The sequence below is a fragment of the Furipterus horrens genome, unplaced genomic scaffold (genome assembly GCF_987537825.1).
Source record: "Furipterus horrens unplaced genomic scaffold, mFurHor1.1.pri manual_scaffold_15, whole genome shotgun sequence".
Classification (NCBI taxonomy): Eukaryota; Metazoa; Chordata; class Mammalia; order Chiroptera; family Furipteridae; genus Furipterus; species Furipterus horrens.
In genome coordinates, this window is record NW_028327185.1 from 9148077 (window position 1) to 9174580 (window position 26504).

The 26504-nt window shown below is 42.9% G+C and overlaps 1 protein-coding gene across 4 annotated transcripts in view; it reads left to right on the forward strand.

Annotated features, from left to right (window-relative positions):
• DISP1 (dispatched RND transporter family member 1) overlaps positions 1 to 26504 on the forward strand; it is a 136295-nt gene that overhangs the window by 79317 nt on the left and 30474 nt on the right. For 3 of the 4 annotated variants that reach the window (XM_090263350.1, XM_090263351.1, XM_090263353.1), the window contains one exon: positions 13447 to 13971. In XM_090263350.1, coding sequence (XP_090119476.1) covers positions 13463 to 13971 — 509 coding nt within the window. In that variant the 5' untranslated portion in view covers positions 13447 to 13462. Of the gene's footprint in view, positions 1 to 500; positions 664 to 13446; positions 13972 to 26504 lie in introns of those variants that run through there. The other variant, XM_090263354.1, reaches the window with a different exon arrangement.

A 26504-nucleotide genomic window follows, 5' to 3' on the forward strand; every position in this document is an offset into this window, starting at 1 on the left:
TTTAAACAATACTTTTCTCTTTAATAAAGAAAACTATTCCTTTTTTGAAAACTGTGAACTCTCTGCCCTAAAAAGCGGGGCCTCACGAGCCATTTGTGGAAGAACACAAGAATCCCCGGAACTTGGAAATAAACACGAGCTGGTGTTTATTTGTGTTAGTTTAAATGCAGTAGCCCCGCGCGTCAGAAAACTGAAACTGTGGCACTTAAGTTAGTCTAAGCAAGCAAATAATATCAGCTACCATGGCTTTAATCTACTAAGTAACTTTAAATCCAAAAGATCAAAGGGGCGTATAACTAAAAACAGTCCTTCATGCGGCTCCTCCGTAGAAGCAGGAAAAGGCTAGAAATTACATGTCACCTTCATATCCTGGCTTGCTGACCTCGTGCTCAGATCAAGCCCCTCTGCACGCCAGCTGTTACCATTATTAAGACCTTGCCCCTAGGGGTTAAGGAGGAGAAAAACTCCTGCCCTATAGGAGAGCAAACACTGCAAGTCCCAGCCCCTAACGTGCCTGACTCCCAGCGATCTGCTCATTCCTGTCATTCAGCCGGTCCTGCCAGCTGCTGGTCGCTTTCCCTGGGGCTGGGTCCCTGCAGCCTGCAAGGGCTTTCACTGCCGCCGTCATCCCGAGCCAGGGAGCTTGCTTCTCCGAACACCACGGTAATACCCTTCCTCATGCGTCCGTAGGAGTGTATTTGTTCCTTGGGGGAGACTTTCTTTAAAAACTGAACTTCATCCTGCGCTCCTAGAATTGGATTCAAAATTCCAGCTCCTATTTCTTATTCAGGGTAAACTTGGAACTCCTTCTCCATGCATTAAAACCCGATGTTTGTTTGAATGTAGTCTAGCATAGGAAGCTTAAGACAGGCTATTTCTTGGGAAGGCTTATTAGAACCGGCTTGCTTTATGAAGCTGGAAGGAAACCTCAGACTTAAAGCAGTTTATGTTGTCTCCTGCTCTGAGGTTTTTCTTTAACCTCTCTCCAAGTCGGAGAAGTTTAAAAATAGGTGCTTCTCTTATTTCCACTTGGTGGCAAACTAGATGCAGAATTGTAGGAGTCACTTTAATCGCTTTCGTGAATCAGATATTATAAGAAAGCAATAAAATATGAGCATCTTCCCACCTATAAAAGCAGAAGTCTCGTGAAGATAACCACTTGGGAGTTAAGCTTCAACGGCAAGTTTAATTCTTATCAGTGTTCATTTCAAATGCACACTTGGCGTATATCTTCCAGTTGTATTTGAGCTGATTTAATGCCTTATGATGTACTGTATGCATTTTAATTGTAACAATGGTGGTTATAATTGGACTTACTACTTAAAGAAGAACTCAGAATATATTTGCCGTATTTACTTTTGCTTAAAATGAGGACAGATTACTTATATGTGACTGGTAGAAAAATTCAAACTAGTTTAACTTGTGAATTATTTGTGTGTCTGATAGTAAGGGGTAAATTTTTTTTAAATCAGATAAAAATTTCATAAAACTGAGGTATTTCATGCAAATCACTGACTGACCAGAATGACTTTCTTCACTGAAAATGTAAGAAATAGAGAACCTACATCACGATTTGCTAAAATTTTATTTGACAGGTATTCCTGTTGAAAGAAAAAGAATGAAATATGTTCTTTTTACCCACTAGAGGGTTATTAGAGATGATATTACTTATAATTTTAAAAACCTCCAGTTCCCTTGGATGGCTGGGAAGCCACCAAACTCTGTAAATAAGCTCTGAGCTGGTGTTGCCCTCATAGACAGTGGGGTCACTATTTCCCATGGTTTCAATGTCTGCTGACGCATTTCTACTTTTTAAAGTGTTAAAGTAAGCAGTCTTTTTTGCATTATTTTATTTTAAAATTTTGCATTTCTAAAAAACTGTCTTAGAATGCTTTCATTGCCAAAATCTTGATCTCTGGAGTATTTTACTGGGTTGCACTTCATCTGTAATGTTCTGTTTCAGGGTACGAGAATAAGGCAGAGTATTCTTTATGCTTGCCTTGCTTCATATAATTCCATCTTAGGCCTGAGTTATAGAATTGGGAGCGTGAACCATTTGCATTGATCATGAATAAATGTGTAATATTTAAGAATCTGTAATGATTGCCCTACAAAGCAGTTTAGAAAATACATGTTACTGGGTGAAAAAGGTGAAGGATCAAGCAAAACACACACGCATGGGCACGCGCACACACACACACACACACACACACACACACACACCCCCAGTATGGGACGGCCAGAGGGAAACGGGGCTGGGGGAGGTGGAAGAGGACAAAGTGGGGGTCAATGGAGACAGAAAGAGACTTGACTTTGGGGGGGTGAGCACACACTACCATGTGCAGGTGTGTTATAGAGCTGCAGTCTTGAACCCTGTATGGTTTTAATAACCGGGGTCACCCCAATATATTCAATCAAAAATAAAGAAAATACATGTATACACACGTTAACCGGGAAATGACGTGTATTATGCAACCGATTCATCCAACATTTTAATCTAATCCCACCTGGCTGTGTAATGTGCAGTGAACCAATCAAACCCCGTCGGGGAATCTGCTTTTCAGTGCCTGCTGTGCGCCAGCCCATGACCTTTCATCTACCTGCTCTGGTCTCCGGGGTTGGAGGAGAGCCCTCTTAACCACAGCGCCTTCTCTTCCAGTTCAGAGTGGGTGACAGGTATCCTTGGCACACTGACTATGTGCACATCTCCTATTTTTCTAAAAAATTGTAACTTCTGATCACATCCTAACATGGGAAGTTGACAAATGAACCACTTAGACTGTCGGCCTTTTGGAAAAGTATAAAACAAAGCAACTATAATAAATTAGAAAAGCGAGACTTGGTAAAGAGGATGCCTCTGTTCTCTGTATCTTAATTTCTATTCTTCTTTCATTTTAATCTATTAAACAGGCTCACATATTAGATTGCAAGAAAGCTATTTACAAGAAACACTGTAGGTGCTTATTATAGGCTAACTAAATAAGGCCATTCACCTGTTTAACTGGAAAATATGATTTAATTACTTTTGTGAGCAAACAGGAAATTCCACGTTAACAGTAAATATAATTTCACTTCATCTAGTATACACGAGAAAGCAAACAGCAGAACTCACAAGCATTTATAGTGATAATTTAAGTAAGGAATAGAAAAAGATTTCTGAAAGGTATACCCAGGCTCTTGCTAAATTAATTTACTGACCCAATTCAAAATTTGATGTTTTCCTAAGCTTAAAATCTCAGAGTCCTTTAATAAGTAAAAGGATGTCTCTCATTGCCTTGGATACAAAAACTTTGAGAGCCATTTCCCAGGTGGCTCAGGGAGATGTGATGGGGTGGACTCCACAGGGAAGAACCATCTGGGGGCTGGTCTCGGAAATCTGATTTGCTGCTTCTCAAGCTTCACCAGACAGCAGGGAGTGGAGCCTGGCAGTGTCAGATTCTTCGCGTTTGTGGGAAAAGCTGAGATAACTCTAAGTGCAGTATTAGAAAACAACACCTTACCATCCAGGTCGAACAACTTTCAAGGCCTTTAGGGTGATTGATCTCAATTTTTGACTTTATGGAAGACATCATAAAAATTCTCTCACATTCTTTTGCCTTAGAGTATGTGGGAATGGAATGTTATTAATTTGGTTGACCTAAGTGATGGGTTTTTTTTTTTTTTTTTTCCTTTGAGCTGCTAAGTTTTGAGGTTTTGAGATGTATGAAGCATTAGACATTCATGGTGACTTCAGACATAGTTGTGATCTGTTCAACATTAGTTAAGCTCAGTAATACGATCCTGTTTCTGGACAGAGCTGTAGCAACACACATATATTGCTCCATTGTAAACTCGCCTGTTTGGCGATTTTAGTTGAGCCAAAATAGTTTGCAATGAAATATTATGGCCTAACGATAGACTTATCACATCTTGAGGAGCCTGTTTTTTACCAAAGCATCTTGTAATTCTTATTTGGCAGGGCTGTGAGGTGGGGTAGCGGGCCTGGTTTCTGGAGGCTGTCTGATCCTAGAATTGGAACGTTTAAGATGCTTCAAATGCAATCAAAATTTCTTTTCTTTTCTGTCTTGTGCTTTTTTTTTTTTTTGGCATAATACTTTAGGAAACTTGCTCTTTTACTGGAGGGGCTTGGGCTTCACTTTTTAGAGATTGACAGGGATGGGAGATATATATTTTCCTTGAGGGTCAAACAAACTCATTAGACAAATGAGCTGTATCCTAACCTTTATATAAATGATCTATAAGTACTTGAGGCTGTGTGACAACTTGTTTATATTTCAGTATCATTGTTCCACATACTGTGTCTTTCAAACTAATGTCTTATTAAGGGTTTCTCTTTGCTGCACCCTTGTCTGCATCCTTGTAAGTTCAAAGGTACTATAAGGGAAGGCCTTTTTCATTGTAACCAAGAAAACAAAAAGGTGAGGATAATCCAAATAATACGAAGCTTATTTAATGTGAAGTGCCAGGTCCAGTCTTTTGAATATACAGCAACATTCTTCAATTCAAGCAATATTTTTTGAATGTTGAAGATTTTCAGTGTCAGTTGCTTGCTCTTCTAAATGAATCAACAGTAATTTTATGAAGTATAAATCATTGGTTCTCGCCCTTAGCTGCACATTAGAATCATCTGGGAACCATTTTTTAAAATGCTAATGCCCACACCCCATTACAATATGAATTAAATCATAACCTATGAGGCCAGGGCCCTGTGTCTGTAATTATTTATTACTGAAGTGATTGTAGTGTGGGGACCGCTGTAATACAGACTCACAGCTTTGTGAATATTTATTATATTTATTACATTTCCTTCAACATTGGCAGCAGAGTCTAAATGAATGTTTTGGCCGGTTCTTGGGTTAGTTAACAACTTACCAGAGGGTTTTCTAGAATTTTTTTGAAAGACTATTGATAAATATTCCTGATTATAGAAAACTTCTCTGGTTTTATTTTGTATGTTCATAATTATACAAGTGAATTTAAATAGAACTTAAATTCACCTGAAATAAGAACTGAAAGGTATAAGAAGCCTCTCTCTCTCTCAGTCAAGGGCATGGGCCCTTACAGGTCTAGTACTTATATGTGTGGGGAGAAGTGAAGATTCTGTGGAATGATAATTTTTATGGATGAACTTGGAAAAGAGATCTCTCTTGAAGTATATATGTAGGATGATAAAGTTTATGCTAAAAAGCGACTGTTATTGACTATCATTTATCCCAGACTGTAAAAGATAAATTTTATTTTATACCCACATTTCCCTTCCCACATACACGCAGACCTGTTACCAAAGGCACATGGGACATAAAATAAACGAGAGAAGTGGCATTCATGTTCCCACAGCCCTGAGATTGCCACTGCTCTCCCCTACAGGCATACCGGTCTCCGCTCTGACAGCCTAGCTCAGGATCTAGCAGTAGGAATGTTTACTGAATTCAGGGTCTTCAGATTTGCTAAGGCGCGCACCCTGCAGTGTCCTCCTAAGGTTATTTAACTTTTATTTTGGTTGTTGCAAATCTAGGGGAGAGGGCTTTATCTGCCAGTATTTTTGTTTTCTTTTCTTCCTTAACCTTGTATCCCTCATACTATACCCTCTTCCACCTCCCCCACCCCTCCCCCCCAATCACCCCACCGTTGTCTGTGGCCATGAGTTCCTTCTCTTTTTCTGTTCCGCTCAGTCCCTCCAGCCCCCAGCGCCCTCCTCCCAGAGCTGTTAGCCTGCTCTCTATCTGTGAGTCTGTCTCTATTTCTACCTTCTTGATAACATAAACTTAATAGGGAGACACTCAGTTTTCATTGTAAAATCGTTACTTTGGGATTCTTTGCTTTTTTATGGTGTGAGTAAAAGCATACAGATACCTAGAAGGTTCTTATGAAGTGGATATTTAGTGGCTTAGTGTAGATTCTCAAGTGTCTTTGAAAACATGGCTTCTAATGCATTACAGTTTATGCTTAAGGGGAATAATAACCATAATACTTTATTTTTGTACAGTTCTTTGCAATGTATAAAAGGTTTATAGGTGGTTAAGTGAAGATATTTGTTGGTTTTCTTATTGAAGGAGAGTTTAATGGTAGAAAGTTCATGAACTTGAAGACAAATTTAATTTGTCTCGGAAGGGGAGAAGATTATATTTCTTTCTTTCTGATCATTCTTTTTAGTTCCTTAATAGTGCCAATTCTTTGATTAAAGGTGCAGGTTTTGCTGTCAGGGCACAATGACATTATTTTGAAATAGTCTAAATGCCACATGACTACAAAGACTGATCCTTTGCCTTGCTTTTTGGGTCTGCCTAACATGGCGCATGGGTGGGTGACACCTCTTCTTAATTCAGTGAAAGGTGTCTCTGACAGTCTAATGCTGGTTGTACCTTTTAAAACTGTCTTGGGAAATATTGAAGTCAGAGGCTATTTTTCATATGGACCTTCAGACTGAATTTTCTATCAGCAGCGCCTAGTGGCAATGCCCTAGAGGCACCTTGAGGTAGTGGAAAATCCTTACTTTCAGGGAAATACTTGTCTGAGTTGTGATTTGGATTAGTTATACTTTAACATTTTTGACCCTTAGCTGTCTCTGTAATGGTTTAACACTATCTTCATAGAGGTAAAGAAAGTGCCTCACGTAGCGAGATGTTAAAAAACACCCCATTTTTAATAGTCCTTTCAGAGGAAACATATTCCTACAGACAAAACCTGGTTGATGTCCTTTTACCATGTGCCTTTAACAGGCCTATGCCCGAAGATGCCTAAAATACAATCTTTTTTTTGTCAGTTTCTCTGGTGCACTTAGAGAAGCTGTTGATTCTCTCTGGCCATAACGCTAAATGTTAATAAGTCAGCTTAGTACCAGTGATCAGAAATGAGGCCATCATTTCAGGCAAAGCATCAAGCCATTTAGGAGGAGCTGCTCGGTATCAGAATGGGTTTGGTAATGATGGTTCGGTACTCTCCCGCCTGCCTTCATACCCGGTGCGAGAAAGACTTCTGCTCTTTTTGCACACCCGCTTCTACTATGGAGACCCCTTGAGAGAAAAAGATGGTCTCAAGCCCTGGCTGCTGTGGCTCAGTGGATTGAGCGTCGGCCTGCGAACCAAGTGTCGCTGGTTCGATTCCCAGTCAGGGCGCATGACTAGGTTGCACATCAGATCCCCGGTTGGGGGCGCGAGTGAAAGGCAACCACACAGTGATGTTTCTCTCCCTCTCTTTCTCCTTTCCCCTCTCTCTAAAAATAAGTAAATAAATAAACAAGCTAATAAATAATTAAAAAAGAAAAAAAAGATGGTCTCACCCAGGTAACGGCAAGGTGCTCTGTGTTGCACTAAAACGATTTAAGATCTCATCGGTTGTTTTTCTCTGCACACAACAGTTTGAGTCATAAAATAAGCCGGAATTAAACTTGGCTATCAACTACAACCTCTATTGTTAAAAGGAGTTACTTTTCTGTGTTACCCGGAGACACGGGCTGTATTTCCCTGTCAGCTGTTGTCCTCCCCCGTTTTTACCCAGTCGGCTTTAGTTGGGCACCGTGTGGCCCCTCCGTGGGCCTGATTCTCTAGTAGCCACCCCGCGCGGTGTGCAGTGGGGCCTCGCTACACGGCGTCCCAGCAGGTGGGCGCGCTGTGGGCACAGCCCGCACGGGAAGCTGCGTTCTAACGCGCCCCCCAGTGGCCCCTCGTGTCTGCGAGGCCCGGGTCGGGATTTTGTGTCTTACCCGGTGACATTGTGCTGTCGCCCGCGTCCCTCTTCTGAAAGCGGCGATCGGCTGCCGTTCGGGCCTTGCTGGTGCCCCACCCATTGCTAAGTTGGGCCTGGCGAGCGTGATGAGGCGAAGGGTTCCCCCAGAACACGGCGCCTGGCAGTATGCGTGCCGCTCAGCAGCAAGCCCTCTCCAATCCTTGGCGTCAGGCTTCCGGGCCCTACCGTTCCCAGGTTTTCTTTTGGAAAATGGAGCGGTAATGCCTGCCGGCCACACCTGCTTTTCTGAGGGCTATTAGGAGGATCAGCTCGCGAGAGATCGTGCGCGAGTGAAAGGGTTTGGAAATACCCAAGAGGCGTACTGTTGTGGCTGCTGATGGGGCCAAGAGGACGTCCCTCCGGGCGAGGCGAGCCCAGGACTTGCTAGGGATAGTGACGGCTTTGCTGAACGCCGACTGCGGGGATTGGAACGGCCTATCCTCTCCTTTGTCCTGTGTCGATGGTAACGTGACAGTTTTCTGGCCCCCGCCAGCAGTCCCGGCTTCCAGTTCCAAGTAGTTCTGTAAAGTTTTCATCGACACTCTTCATTAGATGTGAAGTCACCTAAATATCTTGCATCCTTTGGGTAAATTGTGCCTCGTTAGCATCGTTTGGGATGTGATGCATTGACAGATGAAGTTTCCGTCATTCAGACAGACACTCCTAGGACTATAGGTGGCATTTTCAGTGAGATGCTATTTTTGGTCTTTGAATCAGGGTCCTCTCCTTATGTCTTACAGGTGTGACGTTCGCTGAGTCCCAAACCAGAGCAGGCGGCGATCGTTGGCCCCTTCTAATCACATGAACTCTGATGACTTTTCTCCCTACCTTTCAACATGATTGAAGTGTGTCGCATTTCTTCTCTCTTGTGTCTGCCTGATGCTTGTGCAACTTTTCGCTCATAGATGGCTTTGGTCCAACAAACAATAATTCTGTTTCTGAAAGTTTGGAAGCTATGTGATAAGCTATATTTTTGAATATATATATATATATTTTTTTTTTTTTCTGAATAGTTTGTATTCATCTGTTCTGGCTTCTTAGCTCCTTTTTCATTTCCTGCTTTCTCCAACTATTTGATATATTGTGCAGGGTATATTATCAGAGAACAGATATACATCAGAAGACAAACAATTTAAAATGTATACAGTGAATAGGTGTCTAGTTATCCTTTAAGGTAAATTAGTTTATGTCTGTTTTTGCATATTAATAATAATTACCTTTTGTTCATCATTACTTATTGTGCTAGAAACTTTGTGTTTTATTAAAATCCTATGTGTTTAATAAAAGATACATTCATAGTAAAAGTTGCAAGCCAGGCAGCAAGTAAAACGTGGAAGCCTTCTCTGCCCTTCCAAATGACCCTGTCAGCTCTCTAGCAGGAAACAATGCCGGCATTGTCTTGTGTCCCTCTGCAAATTACCTTGTATATTCTACCCAGGTATGTGTAGCTCCCTCGCATTTGTAACAAAATGGACTCATACCATATAGGCTGTTCTGCAGTTAGTTTTATTTACACGTAAAGATGTACTTTGGACTTATTTCCATAGCAATAATCCTGATCCAACTCATTCTTTTTTTTTTTTCTGGTACAGAATCCCCAGTGTATGGATATGGCAGAATTTAATCCTCCCATTGAGCATTCAGATTGTTTCCAGGTTTCACTGGTGCAAACAGTGGTGCAGTCAACAATTTTATCTGTATGTTTATCTTTACACATTGTTCAAGGATGTCCAAAGGATAAAGGCCGAGTGCAATTGTTGGTTAAAGATGAAGGTATTTTAAGTTGTGATTAGTTGTATAATGTTGCTCTCAGCAATTTGCATTTCAAGCAAATTTAACTCTAAGAACAGCTGAGATTTAGAGACCCTAAGAGTGTAAGTAACTTGACCCAGGTTCTCAAAGTTAATAACTGGCATAGTCAGCTTTCAAATTCAGACCTACCCAGGCTATTTCTCCCATGATACAGGTGTCTCGGCTGTCATTTTAAAACATCATTTTGGCTTTCCAACTAGGAAGCCACATTCTGTATTTTCTTTGAATATCCTCATCGCTCAATGAAGCAATAATGATAATTCTTCTGCTATAAATACACAACCCTTTGCAGTTTTCAAAGCATTTTTATATTTTCATAGTAATCCTATGAGATGGACATTAACTACGATCCTTATTTATACATGTGAAGAACTGAGGCTCAGTGGGGAAAAAAAAACCTTAAATTTTAAGATGCAACCCAAAGGTGGTCCTGGGCCCAAAGCCTTCCAGCCCCACATGGCTGAAGCACTCAGGGCATTAGAATGCTAGTGGAAAAGGTGAAATAGGGAGAGTGGGATTAGTGGCTTTGTATTGCTGCTGACACATGACAGGAAATGCACTAAAGTATCTGGCCGGGGGCCCCATCACACCTGAGCCGGGCCTAAGGCCAGCTCTCTGCTGGCAGCCTCTGCCTGTCGGGGCCCCAGGAAAGCAGGTGATTTCATCATAGCTGTCTGTTAAAGTTGTTCCTTATATTTGATCCAAACCCGCCGTGAGACTCCCACCGTAAATGCTGTGGTCGCTGTGTTCATAATCAGAGCATTGCATTCACTATAATACAATACTTCCTTTTTGTGATGTGGGCGCTTCCTCCGGCTCGTCTCCCTTCCTGTTCTTTCCCAGGCGCAGTTCAGGTTTTTGTCTCGTTTGTCTCACTTCTAAAGAAAGAAGATCTCTCTCGGCCCCTGGTCGGCTCCTGACTTCAGAGGGAGGCTTTGCTGCTCTGCTGGTCCCCTGAATTCCTGCACAAATCCATCCATGGAACGGAATTCATGGACGTCTCTTAGAACAATTTCTTTCTGGTTTTGCTACTTCTTACTTTTTACTTATAATTCATAATTTATTTATGAAGTCAACTTGATTTTTCTCATTTTATGATTAAAAACACAATCAAAGAAAGCTCATGTGACTGACATCAAATACAAGTCACAGCCAGACTTCAAATTATCCCTTACTATCCACCAGTTCCCACTTCGCTGCAAGGAGTCTCCAAGTTACGAAACAGGTTTTGTTCTAGAAATTCATTTGTAAGTCAGCTTTTTGGCATGTGAACTGCCTTTTACCACAGTGGGGGAAAATGTTATAAATGGTGATTAAGTCCCTTGGCTGGCCTGCGAAAATCTGTTTAAAAATCTGTTTAACTCTTATGTAACTACAAAATGATTCATTTGTCATAAAAATAAGAGGGAATGACAGTTTGTAATTCTGGTTACAAAGAAAAAGAGAAATAATGTTTCCTGGGGAGAAGCAGATTCAGTTAAAAGACAGGGAAACAAAAGAAATTGACAAGAGCCCAGAGGGGACTTCAGGGCACTTCGGAGGGTGGCAGAGATCGATGACACTCTGTGTTAAGCCCTCAGTTTCACTTGGAAACTGAGGATTCTGTTGTTAGAGACCTCCCACTAGTGTAACTCACCTGACAGCTGTGATGAGCGTCAATAGGATGGATTGAATTAAGTACTTAAAAAAAGAAAAAAACTCTCTGAGATATTAACCAACCTGGGATGGTAGACCCAAACTCTCAAACCTGAAAAAGTCTTTCTTCATCCTCCTGATGGAAGGGCTAGGCTATGTTCCTATTCGTCCCAGTGGATCCACCCACTGGGGTAGCTCAGCCAAGGACAGGGCGAGGGCTTGGAAGCAGGAGGGAGTGGCAGCCAGAGAGAGCATGGCCATCAGCATTTGTACAGTGGGAGTCTCTGCTTCTGGGAAGCGACTGCATTTACCTCATGTAGCAGGTTGCTTCTGACGGTATCTGCATGGCGTTTCCCTTCAGCAGACAAATTACCGTCTTGAGCGTCTGACTTTTTTAAGTCCGAGTGCCTTCTCAGGTGGCCTTTATGCTTTATTGTTTTCAGAACATTTGCACACAGCTTGTTCTGTCGTTAACAACACAAGGGTGGGTGTGCTTTTTGGCAAACGGAAGCCTGAGTAGAGGTGGCTGAGTTGGTGCACGCGAAGAAACTGGTGGAAGAGGAGCGTTTGGGGGTCAGCTTAGGACTCTTACCAACCTCCTGCCCTGCCTGCCCGCTCCTTGGAGAATATAATGCATTTAGCTACCCTTGCTTTGTGTTGCGTATGGCATTTGAGTGTGTTATAAAACATATAAAACTCTGCTTTATAGTACATATTTATACCCAGGAGGGACTCAGTGAAGGAGATAAAACTGTATTTGCCAATACAGTTCAAAATCCCTCCCCACCACCATTATAAAAGGCAGTTGGGATCGGCAGATCATTTTCAAAAGGGGTAGGCTGATAAAAAAAAGGAACATTGATAAATGTTTTGCCTTTTCACCAAAACAACTTATAAAGTTCAATTTCTTCTTAGCTTTGATATTTATATAATAGAATTTGTGTGCGTATATTTGAGGAGTTTTGTCTGAAAGGTGAATGGATTAATGATGCTAAATTTGTATCTTAGTATAAGGAGCATCTCCTGGGTATAAGGATTCAGATGGAAACTTTATGCATTGTTCTAGCCTGTTCTGCTCAGAAATGCCCCCGCTGAGGAGCGTTTGGATTGGGTGGAAAATGCATGTACTCAGACCGAAAAGAAATGATTTCTGGGGAGAGTCTGGGGAGAGATTTCTCCAGAAGCTGTTTCTCTGCTTGGAAGAATGCTGTGCCAGAAGGGTTAGAGAGCCAAAGCAGAGGTTTCTTTTTTTCTTGTTGGCTTCATGTAAGGTTAAATACACCAGTCATAGCATTTGATGACCCATCTTTTTAAATGTAGATTTCCAGATTCTGTGTGTATGTTGGTCAGAGGGTGGTGAGTGGGTGAGAGGAGAGGGAGGACGTTGTCTGTTTTTGCTTTTATTTGTTGACTGGGCAGAAATATGCTACTGGTAATTTGAGCTTTATTTCTTATTTTAAATTTTGTACATTGAAGGCCTGAACCCTTTGGTGGAAGGGAAAAATTAAGAAAAGAAATCTCATTTGAAGCAAATCCCACGCATACTATTATTTTTCTCACTGCAAGCAATGAACGCTACCTGTAGTCACATAAAAAGAAAACAAAAACAATACAGTTAATAAGGTCATGGCAACTGCGCACATGTTCGGCCACTTTTTCCAGCATTATAGTCATTGGTTTAGAGGACGAATCTTTTGTGTCTGATATCTTGCTTGCCACGGTTCTCTGCTTAGCTGATTAGTTTTTATTTTCTTTTGTTTATTCTTATTCTAGGACCTCAGAGACTTCGAGAAAAAAATCATCTTTTCTTGACATTTTTCTAAGACATAAGACATTCTTAAGATTATTCACATTATTTTAACCTCCCCAGCGCACTGCCTTCGGAGCGGCCCTTTGTTTTGCCCTTAGTCCTACGTCAGGGCTCCCCAGGCAGGATGCAAAGTTGGAGGGTGATGTTAGTGTTCTGTCTCTTCTCCTCCCCACCCCACCCCAAAATGTTCCAGTTCTTAACTGGGCCTTGCACATGTAGGACGGGAGGAGAAGAAAGGCATTGAAAGTAGGGGGCAGGAAGTAGTCAATAAGGGCAGGAGAGGGTCTGGGGGTGCCTGGCCTGTGGGGGTGGGAGACGAGGAGGGCTGGGGTCTTGGGAGCGGTCTCACGACTCCTGCAGGAACCCTTGTTTGCGAAGAGCTGGTTTAAGTGCCTTCCGTGTCTGCCCCGCAGATGCGCCTGCCCGCCTGCAGCTGGATGACTGTATCTCATTGTCCTCCCCAGGGGTCACGGCCGGAGCATGGCTGTGAGCAGTGGCAGCAGCGACTTCGTGGTCCTGAGCCATGGCGGCGTCGCGGCCGGCGCGTCCCAGCCCGGCCCCCTCCCCGCCCGCGACGGGGACCCCGCAGCCCCGCAGCTCACCCCCGCGGAAGCGCCACGAGCAAAAGTGAGTCCCAATGGCTGCCTGCAAGTGAACGGCGCAGTGAAGTCCTCCTTCCTGCCGCTGGACAGCCAGAGGGCGGCGCCGACGCTGCCGCAGTGCCACCATCCCTGCCCGTGCCACCACGCCTTGGCGAGCCCCCACGGCCCCCACGAGAGCCACCCCGAGGCTGGCGCCGTGTCGCCGGCTGCCGTGGCCGCGTGTGGCATGCAGCCCCCCGTGGAGTACGCCGCGGCCCTCTGCGCCCACCACGGCCCCGTGTACCAGACTGCGTGCTGCCTCCAGCCCTCGCCGCCCTTCTGCCTGCACCACGCGTGGCCCGACCACTTCCAGCACCAGCCCGTGCAGCGGCCCGCGGCCGGCGGCAGGTGAGTGGGCCAGCAGCTGCGCGCGCGGGGGTCCCCAGGGGAAGGAGCGCGACAGAGAGAGAAAACCAGCGAAGTGCGGGTTTGGTGGGCTGTCTAAAGCCTGCTAAAGTGCAAAGAACACACTGTTCTATCCGTTTTATCCGTTTATTCCCGAGTCCATTAAACCTTCTCCCTGTCCGCTAGCTGTCCCTGCTGCGCCTCGGCCACGACGTTCAGTAAAATGTTTTATTGGTACAGCGATCCCTCACTTACCGCGGGTCTTACGTTCTAGACCCCCCACGACAGGTGAAAATCCACGAAGTAGGAACATTACATTTATTTTAGTATTTACTGTACAGTACTGCAAAATCCCACGATAGAACGAAAAATCCGCGATAAATAATTACATATAATATTTTTAAAAATCCCACGATACAGTGAGGCCACAATAAGTGAACCACGATATAGAGAGGGACCGCTGTAATTTCTGTTATTAAACACGGTGAGGCTGCCTAAACAGGAGCCTTTGGTTTTCTGTTATTGAGAGTGACCAGCTGTTGCGGGAAAAGAAGTAGAAAACCAGCTGCTGGCTTGTGCTTCCTGGGGGCTGTACCCACTTCTGCTCACGTGGTGCCTACGGCATTAGCTGAGATCAGACCAAAGCACCAGCTCCTTTCATGGCAGATGTCCTGTGTATTTAGGACTTAAAAGATCTTTTCTGTAAAGTGTTTGCAGATCCAGTAAATCGAAAGGTACTAGGGAAAGCTCTAGCATTTTCAGATTTCCTTCGCATCACACCCCAGAGTTCTCTCATCATTAGGTCACCTGCACTGCGGGTGAGCGCGGAGGATGTAGTTATTCAAATACTAAGTACTTTGTAGAGGCCCAGTATTATTTGACACTTTTGGGTAATAAAAAGTTTTAAAAGAAATGGGAGAGAACAATCTCTTTTTAAGATTAAGGTATAATTTACATATAGGGAAATGCTTCCTATCTTAAGTCAGCAGCTTGATCAGTTTCAACCGGTGTGTACGCTAGTATACCCCACACTGTGGTTCCATGTAGGACATTTTTGTCACCCCAAAAGTTTCCCCAAATGTCTCTTCTTAGTCATTTCTTCTCTCTTCCCCCAAAACGATTACTGTTCTGATTACCATACGTTTGTTTTGCCTGCTCTCAGACTTCTTAAGAATGAAATCATAGTATATACTCTTCAGGTCTGGCAGTTTTGACTCAGCTGATTGCCATGTGTATCAGTTTCCCGTTTCACTGCTGAGCAGTAGTGCATGTAGCAGACTCACTTTCAATTAAAGAGTCAGTTCTAAAGTTAACAAGACCTGGGGCTGTAAAATACAGCCTGGTGAAGGTAAATGATAATACTGTATTTCTTAAAGTTGCTAAAAGAATAGATCTGAAAAGTTTTCATCACAAGAAGAAAGAGTTTCTGTAACTGTGTATGGTAATAGATGTTACTAGACTTAACTCTGGCGATCATTTCACAATATATACACTACAAATATTGGTTCGTTACGTTATATACCTGAAACTAATGTAATGCTATATTGTTATATAGTCAATTACATATTAATATTTTTTAAAAGAATCAGGTTCAGACAGGGCATAAGGTATAAATCTATTTCACTTTTATGAAGTGTTAGATGCTGTTGAGATTGGTTTGACTCTAAAAAGAGAGGAAGAGAAGGATGGGGGAAGGAGACAGTGAGATTGGAGAAAAACTTCTCTGCTGTGTGTTTCTACATTTTCTGAATATATTTTTCCGTGTCAGATGTGAGAGTCTTTCACTTATAGAACTGTGATAAGATCATGCACCAAAGCCATTTCTTAGACTTGACCTGATAGTCCTGTGTCGCATGACCAGCTTTAGACTCTTCTACTTTAAATTAACTTGCATAAGTAGCTGACTCTGAAATTATGTGGTCCTAAATATTGATGTGTTTGAGTCTTAAATTATATGGTTGCAGAGCGTGAGATGAGATAGTTCTACATTTTTAAGCCGATCCTCCTTTAAAAAAAGTCCACAAAATATTAAAAGTATGGGCAAGTAACCAGTTTTTTCAATGTGGCGGGCATGCCAATATTTTTAATATGTTGGCTTAACATTTCTCAAATATCTAATTTTCAAGGCATGTGAATCCTGTATATACACAACTTTAAACAGAATGGCATTAAAAAACAAACTAATAAAAATGCATATCTGTCCATCACGAATATATATAGAAGAAACTGGAATATTATATGAGAAATGTTTTATATTTAGAATTTTATCTCAGGAATCTGAGACTTTTGATCAACTCTTTGTAACAAGACATAGATTCTTACAACAATGCCTGCAAAGGAATGCTTTCTGTCCAGCTGTGGGTATTACCTACTTTATTGTAAAATGTGTGCTTCCAGAATTACTTTCCAATTTTCTACATTTACCTACTTATATAGTCAAAGTTTACTGAATACTGACATGTGCCAGGCACCAAAGATGGAATTCTAAGTAAGCTGGGACATATGTTTGCCTTCAGAGAGCCAGGAGGTAGTAGGAAGAGACAGGAAAGCAAACAGGCAGCAATAGTAGTGTGGTAAGTACTACCAAGAGGAGCTCAGAGGGCTCAAGATGTGAACAGAAGTGACAGGTTGTCTAGCAGAGAGCGGGAACAGTTTGTGCAGAGGTTTACAAAGCCGTGTGAGCCCAGCTCTGGCACAGTTCAGTGCGGCTGGCACCGACGAAGGGACAGCGGTTGAAGAGGAGCAGGGTCCTGGGGCCAAGTGCTGAGGGTATTGTCAGGCTCACTCAGGAGACTTCTAGATTTTAGGCTGAGGCCAGTGGGGAGGCATTATAGATTTTTGTGTGTGCATGGGTTTTTTCATGGGGGGGGGGGGGGAATATATATGTGTGTGTGTGTGTGTGTGTATAATACAAAATGTCTCACTTAATCATTTGAAGCGTACAGTTCAGTAGCATTACGTACGTACGCATTGCCATGCAATCACCACCAGCTCCATCTCCAGAACGTTCTTCATCTTCCCAGATGGGAACTTCATACCCACCAAACACGAACTCCCCTTTCCCCTCCCCCAGCCCTTGATGACCTCCATGCGACTTTCTGCCACCACAATTGTGGCTCCTCTAGGCACCTCACGTGATTGGAATCATAGAGTATTTGTCCTTTTGCGGAGGGCTGATTTCACCCAGCAAGGTTCATGTAAGGGTTATCCAAGTCGCAGAGTCTGCCAGAGCTTCCTCCCTCTTCAGGGCTGGACAGCATCCCGTTGTGCGGGTGTCTGCACCACACCGTGGTCTCCGTTCACCCGTCCGTGGGCAGCCGGGCTGCCTCACCTTCAGGCTGTCGTGAGTAACACTGTTGTGAACATGGGTAAACAAACACCTCTTTGAGTTCCTGCTTTTACTTCTTTTGGGTATAGACCCAGAAGTACAACTCCTGGATCGTATGGTAATTCTATGCTTAACTTTTGGGGAACCACCAGACTATCTCCACAGCTGCTGCGCTGTTTTTCGTTCCCACCAGCAGTGCACATCCTCGCTAACACTTGTACCTTCGTGTGATTAAAAAACAACAAGCATCTTAATGACTGTGATGTTACAGGTTTTTAAGCAAAAAACCAAAAAGAACAAAAAAGGAACACTGTCAGATTCGCATTTTTCAGAGGCCCCTAACCTGCACGGTGGAGAGCAGACTGGACTGGGTCAGGACCGGTGGAGAGAGGGAGCCCGTTAGAAGGCTTGTTGCAGCAACTCGGGTGAGAGAGGATGGTGACGTGAACCAGGGTTTAGAAATAATCTCATGCCAAAGAGATTTACAAGGAAGAATCTACTAGCTCTGGTGAACAATTGTATGTGGGTGGGGTGGCAGGGAAAAGAGTCACAGCTGATTTTCAGTTTTCTGGCTTGAGCCACTGGATGGGTGGATGGTCATTCCAGTCACGAAAATGGGGGAGACAGGAGAAGAGCTCTAACTAGACTAACAGAGCGAGGCCCTGACTTCCTGGGGGCGGTGATGGTGAGACAGTGGCATCCTTCGCCCTTCTTGAAAGAACAAGGATTCTGGGTAATATATGACCGTTACATTGAGGGTAACAATAGTGTTGACAACGTTAGGGTAACATTGTGCGCAGATCCTAAGTGCTTTCAGTGGCTGTTGCCCGGTGTGCCTACACCACAAATGGGCCCAGCTGGTTGGTATTTTGTTTTATTATTTTTTAAAGTTTTTATTTGTTTATAAAGCACTTAGACCATAGAGCATGCTTTGAAGAGTCAAATAGAAAATGTAATTTTATCCTGGTTCATTTGCCACTTCCTTCCATTGTTCGTCTTCTCATTCCCTCTTCTCCACCGTTTTCCCTCTTCCCTTCCTGAATCTCTGGGCTGTAACAAATCTGTCTAACAGATCCATGCTATTGTTCACCTCTGTGGTTGGTTTTGTTTTGTTGTTGTTTTTTGCTTTTTAAAATTCTCTGTTAATCTTCTGATGGGTAACACTCAGATCACATTTAGTTTAAATTCCATTTATCCCCAAATATTAAGTAGTATAAGCAGAGCTTGCTTTTAAGCTTCCGGCTTTTTCATTTGTGTGTTCCTGTCCTGACACCCATCCATCACTCAGCCATTCTTGAACATCACCCATGAGAACCCAAGGAATTCAAAATGGCAGAGGGTCGTCTCTGCCCACCATGAGACAGGGCCTGCACTCACATCTCCTGGGAGCTAAAAAATAAAATGAGTCTAGTAAGAAGTTTCTTGTGCCATAGAAACAATAGAGAATTCTAGGAGTTCAGAGGTGGGAAGAACCCTGTAGATGGATGAGGTCAGGGACAGCCTGACTGAGAAGAGAGAACTTGAGTAACCCTTGAAGGGTGACTGGGACATCCTGGAGGAGGCGGACCATGGCGGGGGGCTGGGGGTAGTGTAAGGGAAAGCAGGCAAAAATAAGATCACGTCAAGTAAAGAGAACAGCGTGGCCAGGGTGAAGGGGCTGGGCACGCGCAGTGATGGCTTTTCCCCATTCACCATCCGGAGCGCAGTCACGGTGTCTGAGAGGCTGCGTGCTCACGGTCGGCTCTTTATTCTATGAGACCTGGACAATGTCTCTCAGGATCCAGTCACGTTCCATGTGTGCTGGTTGAAGCAAACTATTCATCTGGGATCTTCTTATTGCCCCATTAAGTGGAAAGGGTAATGGTTTATGACAATTAATAAGGAGTTCTGCATCCAAAAATAGCATACAAAATTTCTAATCCAAACTGCACTTACCCTTTAATTTGGTGTTGCAAAGAAATGGGCCTGATTGTACCAGAGGCTTTCGTAAAGGACACTTGGCAGTGCCACAGACTCATTATCATGGTAGGGAACCTGTGATAGTTTTGGGTACCTGCCAAACGCATTTTTATTTCCCTGAAGGTGATTTTGGAGACAGATGGTCAGTTTGAATGTTCCCTGTGGCACCTTGGAGGAATTATAGCTACACAGAGTTAAGAAGACTTGGCACAGAGAGTGCCAGGCAACCCCCAGCATTAGCTCAGCCCCTTAAAGGTTAAATAAACATTACCCCCGCACCCCCATACATTGTGACTGTATAATTTTTTGTAACCTAGATTTCCTTTCTCTTTCGGCTCTTTATTAATTTTCCAATTTCTGACTCACTTTTCTCAGAGGTTCTCTTTTTGTTTCCCCTTGGGACACTAGTTACTTTCTGTGAAGGGAACTCTGTAGAAATAAGAATTCTTGTCTTATGTTAAAAGAAGTAGAAATCACCACTTGAAATCTTGTTCTTTTATCTATATTGTATCAGAACGTCCGGGGTAAAGTTATGGCTTTGAGCATCATTTTCCGAAGCGCCTTCCTTCCCTACACCTGGCCTTCAGTGATCCACTCTTTCCCCTTTCCTGAGCCTTGTCCTTAGCTCGGAAATTTGAACCAGAAATCACTCTGAACACTTCATCAGCAATAGAGCAGAAACCTGGGCATTGACACAGATCCCAGAGTCTCTGATTTGCCCAAATCGCCAGACTCAACCCAGATGGCTTTTCCAAGATGTTGGAACACTGAACGGAGAAATTCAAGGTTAGTTAACTCAGCTATTTCTCAATGTTAAGTGCTGGGGACAGTTAAAAATGGCCATCATGGTCCCCAGCATCAAAGATGGGGCCGTAATGTGGGCAGGGTAAGACACCTGCATTCAGCACAAGCCTCCCATATGTATCAATAGATTGTTTTCTTTCAGGGACAAATATTGACCAAACACTGGTGGCTTCCCCAGAGCCCAGAAATCAAATACCAGCGCCTTTGCAGGGACACAGCCAGTTTATCTGTTAACCCAAAGGGAGAGCCAGGTGATAGTTTGACGAATTCGTTTTCCTCTCTTTCCCTCTCTTGGCACCGACAGTTGCTAATAGCTAAATAATCATTTGTCTTTGTTTATTCGTACCCATTGTAACCTGTCCAGGACTGTGTGACAGGTGTCTTTTGCAAGAAGAGATGGTCAGACTGCATTCCTCAGACCTGTGCTCTTCCATAGTGACCACTAAAATGAAAACTTCAGCCCCTCGGTCACACCTGGCACATTTCAGGGGCTCCATGGCCACCCGTGACTAGTGCCTCCCACCTAGGACAGCACAGAGAGAGGACATTGATGTTACTGCAGAAAGCTTTTCTGGATGGAGCCCTTTTTCTTGGCTGCTGGAACACCCTCCGTGGCAGCAAATGGAACACACACGATGTGGAATAAACTAAGTACTTGACAGCAGACACCTTTTTTTGGTCAACATAATTGTAGTTTGATTGCTTGGGTCTTGTTTAAAATTTAACCAAAAAATGAAAGTCTCTTTCCTTCCTGAAGCCCTTTGTTATGAAGATAACCTTCAACATCTTCTGGAGGCCACGGTTACATCCGCAAAACCACTGCGACGTGGGTCCCAAGGCACGGGATCCACTGACTTAGTTGGTACCTTCCTGGGCTTTTTGGAAGTAGATCTAAAATACCAATTTAAAAATGGAGGTTTCCCCAGAGGCAGATGAGAGCCGCTAGCCTCCAGCAGCAGGCATGGGTGCGGCAGGCCAACCCTCGTCTTTCTTCCTCTTCTCACTCTCCTTTCTGCACAGCCCAGGTAGCGAGAGCGTGGGCTTTAGAAGACACACCACGCACTTGAGTCTCGGCTCTGCCGTGCGCTAGCTTTGCGAGCCCCGGCGGCCGTTCCGCTCGGAGCCCCTTCTTTGGTCCTTCACTTTCTCCTCTTTTTCTGTTGTTGTTCTCCGCTGCCTGTGCTAATTCTGTTAGTGGTGTTTGGGAAGCCAAGTTGTCCCTGAATCCTGATTCAAGTAAGCATGGCTCTCCATTCTCACTTCTCAATTGCACGGTTCACCCCACGGACCCACAGGAAGGAACACGTGGGAAAGATGTCGCAGATTTGCCTTCCGACAGAGGAAGCAGGGGCCGTTGAGAATAAATGGGCCTCTCCAGCCCACAGACTCAGAGCCTTTACACTAATTATATAATCTGATTATGATAGTTAACTTTAGAAGTCTGGTAAGATCAAATCTTGATTTCGCTGAAACCAAGGTTTATTTTTACTTTCCTTAAAGTAGTCCAAATTAACTTTTTAAAACAGGATAATGTTTGTAAAATTTAAAATGTTCCAAGCTTGCTTGCCAAAGTGAGTGAGCTTGGCAGCCTCATTGAGTGAAGGCCTATTTTATTGGTAGGACTTCTTTGAGAGACTTTTATGTTGTAAATGAACAGGCTTAAGAGTGTGCTTGCCTTCTGGAATGCATTGCCCAGCCACTAATATATTTCAGAATGTAAGCCTTGGCCATCTTTTATTTTAACAATAAATGTCAAGAAACAATGCCCTTCTTATTTTATAAAATTAATTGGTATAATATTTTGCAATGAAGTAATATGTTCTTTACCCCCTTTCCATATTATTACCGGTGCGTGTCAGCAGGGACTAGAGAGTCAAGAAAAAAACAAATGGTTCCAACATTCTCTTTTGTTTGGGTTAAAAATAAAGTTTAAATAAGTAAAATATTTGGCAAACAATAAAACGTAAAAGACATCGTTATGGATCAGCCACATCTCTAATTCCAGAAAAAAAGCAATTATCTGTTGTATCTTCTTTCCAAACTTAAGTGGATTGTTAAGTATAATTTGAAAGAATTTATAGAACTTAACATTTATAGGAGAATTTTGATTGCTGTACTATTTTGTGTTCTTTTCAGCAAAATTGATTCTATAAAATTATATCTTTTAAAAATTATATACAAACCAGATAATTAACCAATTGCTGGTATTTTGGAGTTTGAGATACAGCCTGCTGCCTGGGCTGTATTTGGAACTCAAATATTTGTTGAATGAATGGTTACAAAGAAAAATTTCTGAGGATTTTTTTTTTTTTTTTTTTTTGCAAAAGTTCCCAAAGCTTAAGTTTTTGTTTTTGTTTTTTTAATCCTCACAAAGTTAGATTGGTCACTGCCAGCGAGCAACTTACAGTCTAGTAGGAGAGACATGATCAAGGCAAGAATAACCATACTCTCTGAGGACAAAAATCAGAGTCCAGAGGATTATGTGAGTCCCAAAGAGGAGCGTGGAGTCATAGGAGAGCACAGAGAAAGCATCATGGGAGACGGAAGGACCTCTCAAAAAATAACAGGAGTCCAGCTGCCTGAAGTGTGGGGACAGGCAGCCCCGAGGACTGAGAGTGGGAGCGAGTGGGAGGCGGCCTGGCAAGCCGGCTCTTTTGCCTAGAGAGGGGGCCAGAGAAGGCCTCCTGGGGCGTTGGGCCCATTGGGTCCTTCTCATTCACCCCTGGAAGGCCAATATGCTATAGTTAGGCAGAGAAGGTTGCCCCTAGAAACAGTGGGTTCCAAATGCTGTGGTTTCATTTACTTGTTTATTCATTAAGCATCTAATTAAATATCTAAGGTTTATGTGTGCATTTGATTCATTGATATTTCCCTAGGCTTGTTGAACCAATTCCTTTGTACTAATGTGCATCTCCAGGGCCTAGCAAGGTGCCAGGCATTTAGTAAATACTCAAAAATTAATTGTTGAGTGACCTGAAGAAATAATTGAACATCAGTCAAGTCCTTCTTCTGCAGAGCTTGATTTTATGCTGTTTTCATTTAATAATAAAAATCGGTCACTGATGGTCCAGTATAGTGAGATATTTGCCAAGTAGTGGGAGAAGATTCAAAGGCTTTGCTTCCTTCCAAAAGCTGTCTTATTATTGTAGTTTGAGTTTATTTTGGACATACCCCATCCTGTCCTTTAAGTCCCCCCCCACCCCCAATACATTGGATTCTGGTTTTTTAAAAAATTGCTGTCTTACTCATGAAGAGGAAAGAAAGAAAAGCTAGAGGCCCACTCCACTCCCACAGTTCCTAAGCTTCTTTCATGTTGGATTCTGGAGCGCCTTTGAGATATCCTGGGAGGGGCCAGGAGACCGAGCGCCTGGGAGAGTCAGCCTGGAATAGCCTTTCTGTTTGCTCAGCCCCAGCCACCTCCAGGCTATTTGCAAATCTAGTGTGAGTGACTTTATAAGCAATCAGCAAATTATAAAACTGGTGGATGAAACGGATTCCCGTATTAGAGCCTGGGCTTATCTTTGTCCATATGTATTTCGTGAATTTAGAAGGTAGAATAATATGAGAGGGCCCAGGACCAGATGTGACGCCTTATCCTCCGTGAATCTGCTGAGCTGCTGGTGTAGTTAACTCAGTTTGTTTTCGCCGTTGGAGTGGTACAGGACTCTGATAGTTACCAAGTAGGCTGAGAGTCAGGCATGATGCCTTCTCCAGGAATGTGAGCAATTTACCGTTTCTAAGCACTGTTTGTGTGTCCAGAAAGAAGCAGCACGAGTGGACAGTTAGCACATTCATCCCTTCAGACCCTATTTGTGTGTCTGTGGTCACTTGGGCCTGCCCACTGCCCCCCTCCTAAAACACTGCTTTCATTATTTCACTCCTCTCCCTGCTCCACAACCTTCCCCGGTTTCCCCCGCCTCCATGACCTGGCACTGAAAGTCCCTTTAAGGGATGGCATGTGTTTGAGGAAGGAAGGGTGTGCAGGAGGAGGGACCTTCTCCCCTGGACAGGAACAAGGTCACGGAGCCCTGTGAATAAGATTACTGTAACACATGTTTCCCTTGCACTTGACAAGTTTAAACAGAAATCTGATCAATGACTGTGTCTTCGTTTCCACTTACATTTAATTAACAATTGGACTCAGATAATTGGGGGTGGGGGGCGGCTGGCTGGTCCTAAATATCCTGGGCCTTTGTTTCTTAGGTACAGGGTGGGACTTGGCTTTTTGGCTGTCAGCCATTGATGGGCCACCACATTGGCCCCCAGAAACTGAAACTGCTTCATTGCAAATCTGTCCCTAGGAGGAATTTCTTAAAATGTATTATTTGGTTGTTATACTGTCCCCTTCTAATGCAGAGTTAACCCCCCTACATTAAGCTTCAAATCACATGATTATTATTATTTTTTTTTTTTACTTCTGTATCCTGAACTTCTTCTCCCAAAGCTTAAAATTCTAGTGCTTGGTATTTTGGCTTGAGAATTTTAGACTTAATTCCAGCATTCCATGCTCTTAAGTTAGTTAAGTTTAATAAGATTTTTCTGGCTTTCTTATGGGCTTTTCTTGGATCTCTTAGTAGTGTTTATTATTCACATCTTATTAAGGAAAGTATAATCTATACTCTCATTTAGCATGTTCTGGACAGGGCTCACAGCAACAGTCTGGCATGGAGACACTGGAGTTGAAGGGCAAGTGCTTTATAATTGAATATACCTTGAAAATGTAACACACGGGGCCGTTTGCTCTATGACCTCCAAAGAAGCCATGCAGAGCGAACTTCATGGGCTGAGGAAGAAGGTTTTCCTTTAACCCCAGCTACTTTTCTACCATTTAAAAATAGCTTTAATTAATCAGTTGTCCTTTCAGAATTCTAATTACTTTAAACTCTTTCTTTAAAAAATAAAAAAAAGGAAAAAAAAAAGACACTCTTAGCCTCCTCCCTGGGGGTGTGTGTTGCACAGGGCCAGAGCCATGTGGGGTGTTGACCTTCAGGGCCGCCCCTCCTCTCTCCCCCTCGTAAGTGGCAGAGACAAAATGTGTTTGAAAATGAATTTCCCATGACCTGCTTCCCTCACCTTTCAGTGACCAGCAGAATAGCTGCCCTTTAACTAGTGATCTGTTAGGCCCTGGAACCTCTATCGTTCTAAGAAGAAATAATAATAGAAGAGGAAGATACACTCCTCCCCCAATCTCACCCACTTTTGTATAACACGATTCCTTTCTTGTTTACCAAAATAACTAGGGGGAAAATAGCATTATTATTTATTTATTTATTTATTTATTTATTTATTTAGCTTGCTTGCTTCTTAGGATGAGGCTCTACTAATAAGAGAGAAAAAAAAATTAACTTAAATTGGGACTCCAGTTATTCCATGAGAATCTGACTTGTTCCAGCTTTTTATGGGGTTTTGAGTCTGACTGGGACAGATTCACGTGCATTGGTTAAGCTGGTGTGGGACTTTACAAGTATGTGCAAAATGCACATTTTTATCATTATCCACTGCAGTCTTTCATCCCATCTCTGCAGTGTCCTTACTGTCTGCAGGGGGATATTGCAAATTATTTAACAGCTAAATTGTAGGTGAGTTTTCTCAGCTCATCAGTAGCAACCCCTGAATGCTTAAGTGGGCTTTCCAGTCAGTCCAGGTGAAAGGCAGCCCTGTGGCTGCCTACTGCCATGGTCTAAACAGGCCAGGGGTGACCCGGGCAGGCTGTCCCTGCTCCTGGTGACCGTCTGCAGGGTGTGTGATTAGTGATGAACTTGCCACACAGTGCTTACCACCCAGCAAGCACTCGGTAATTGTTTCTTGGACTTCTGCTAAAACGTTAAAAAAAAGTTTTAGCAAAAGTAATAATACTAATAATAATTCATTCTTTTATGTTTGAGCAGCACACGGATGTGACTAAGAGGACGGGCTCAAAATCAGACAGACCAGGACTTGGTTCCAAGCTCCACTGCTTATTACTAGCCATTTAATTAATCTTCTGCATGTTTCAATTTTTTCAAAGGGTAGCTCCTTCAGATACAAAATAATGAACTGCTTGAGTTGTTTTCAGGATTACAGTAGAGAGCGCAGGTAAACTGTAGCACAGCGTCTGGCTTATAGTAAGGGGTCAGTAAAATCATTAATACTGTATGATAAATTTGAGACTTTCTGTGAGTAAAGTCCATTTTCTTCACCAAAAATACAAGTATAATGCCCAACCAAGTTCCAGTTCATAACAAAAAAAATCTTAAAACTCATATTTTGGACTATTTTAGAATAGTTTTAGTAAGGATAAAACAGTACTAAAATTCTCAGGTTATTTTGTTGTAAAATTACATAAAAGAGATACTCTTGTGATAGCAGAGTAAGAAATAATTTCCCCTCCCTCCCAACTGTTAAAAATTATTTCTCTCACTGTAATGGACATCCCTGTCCTCAGAAGAGTATGGAGGGCATCTTC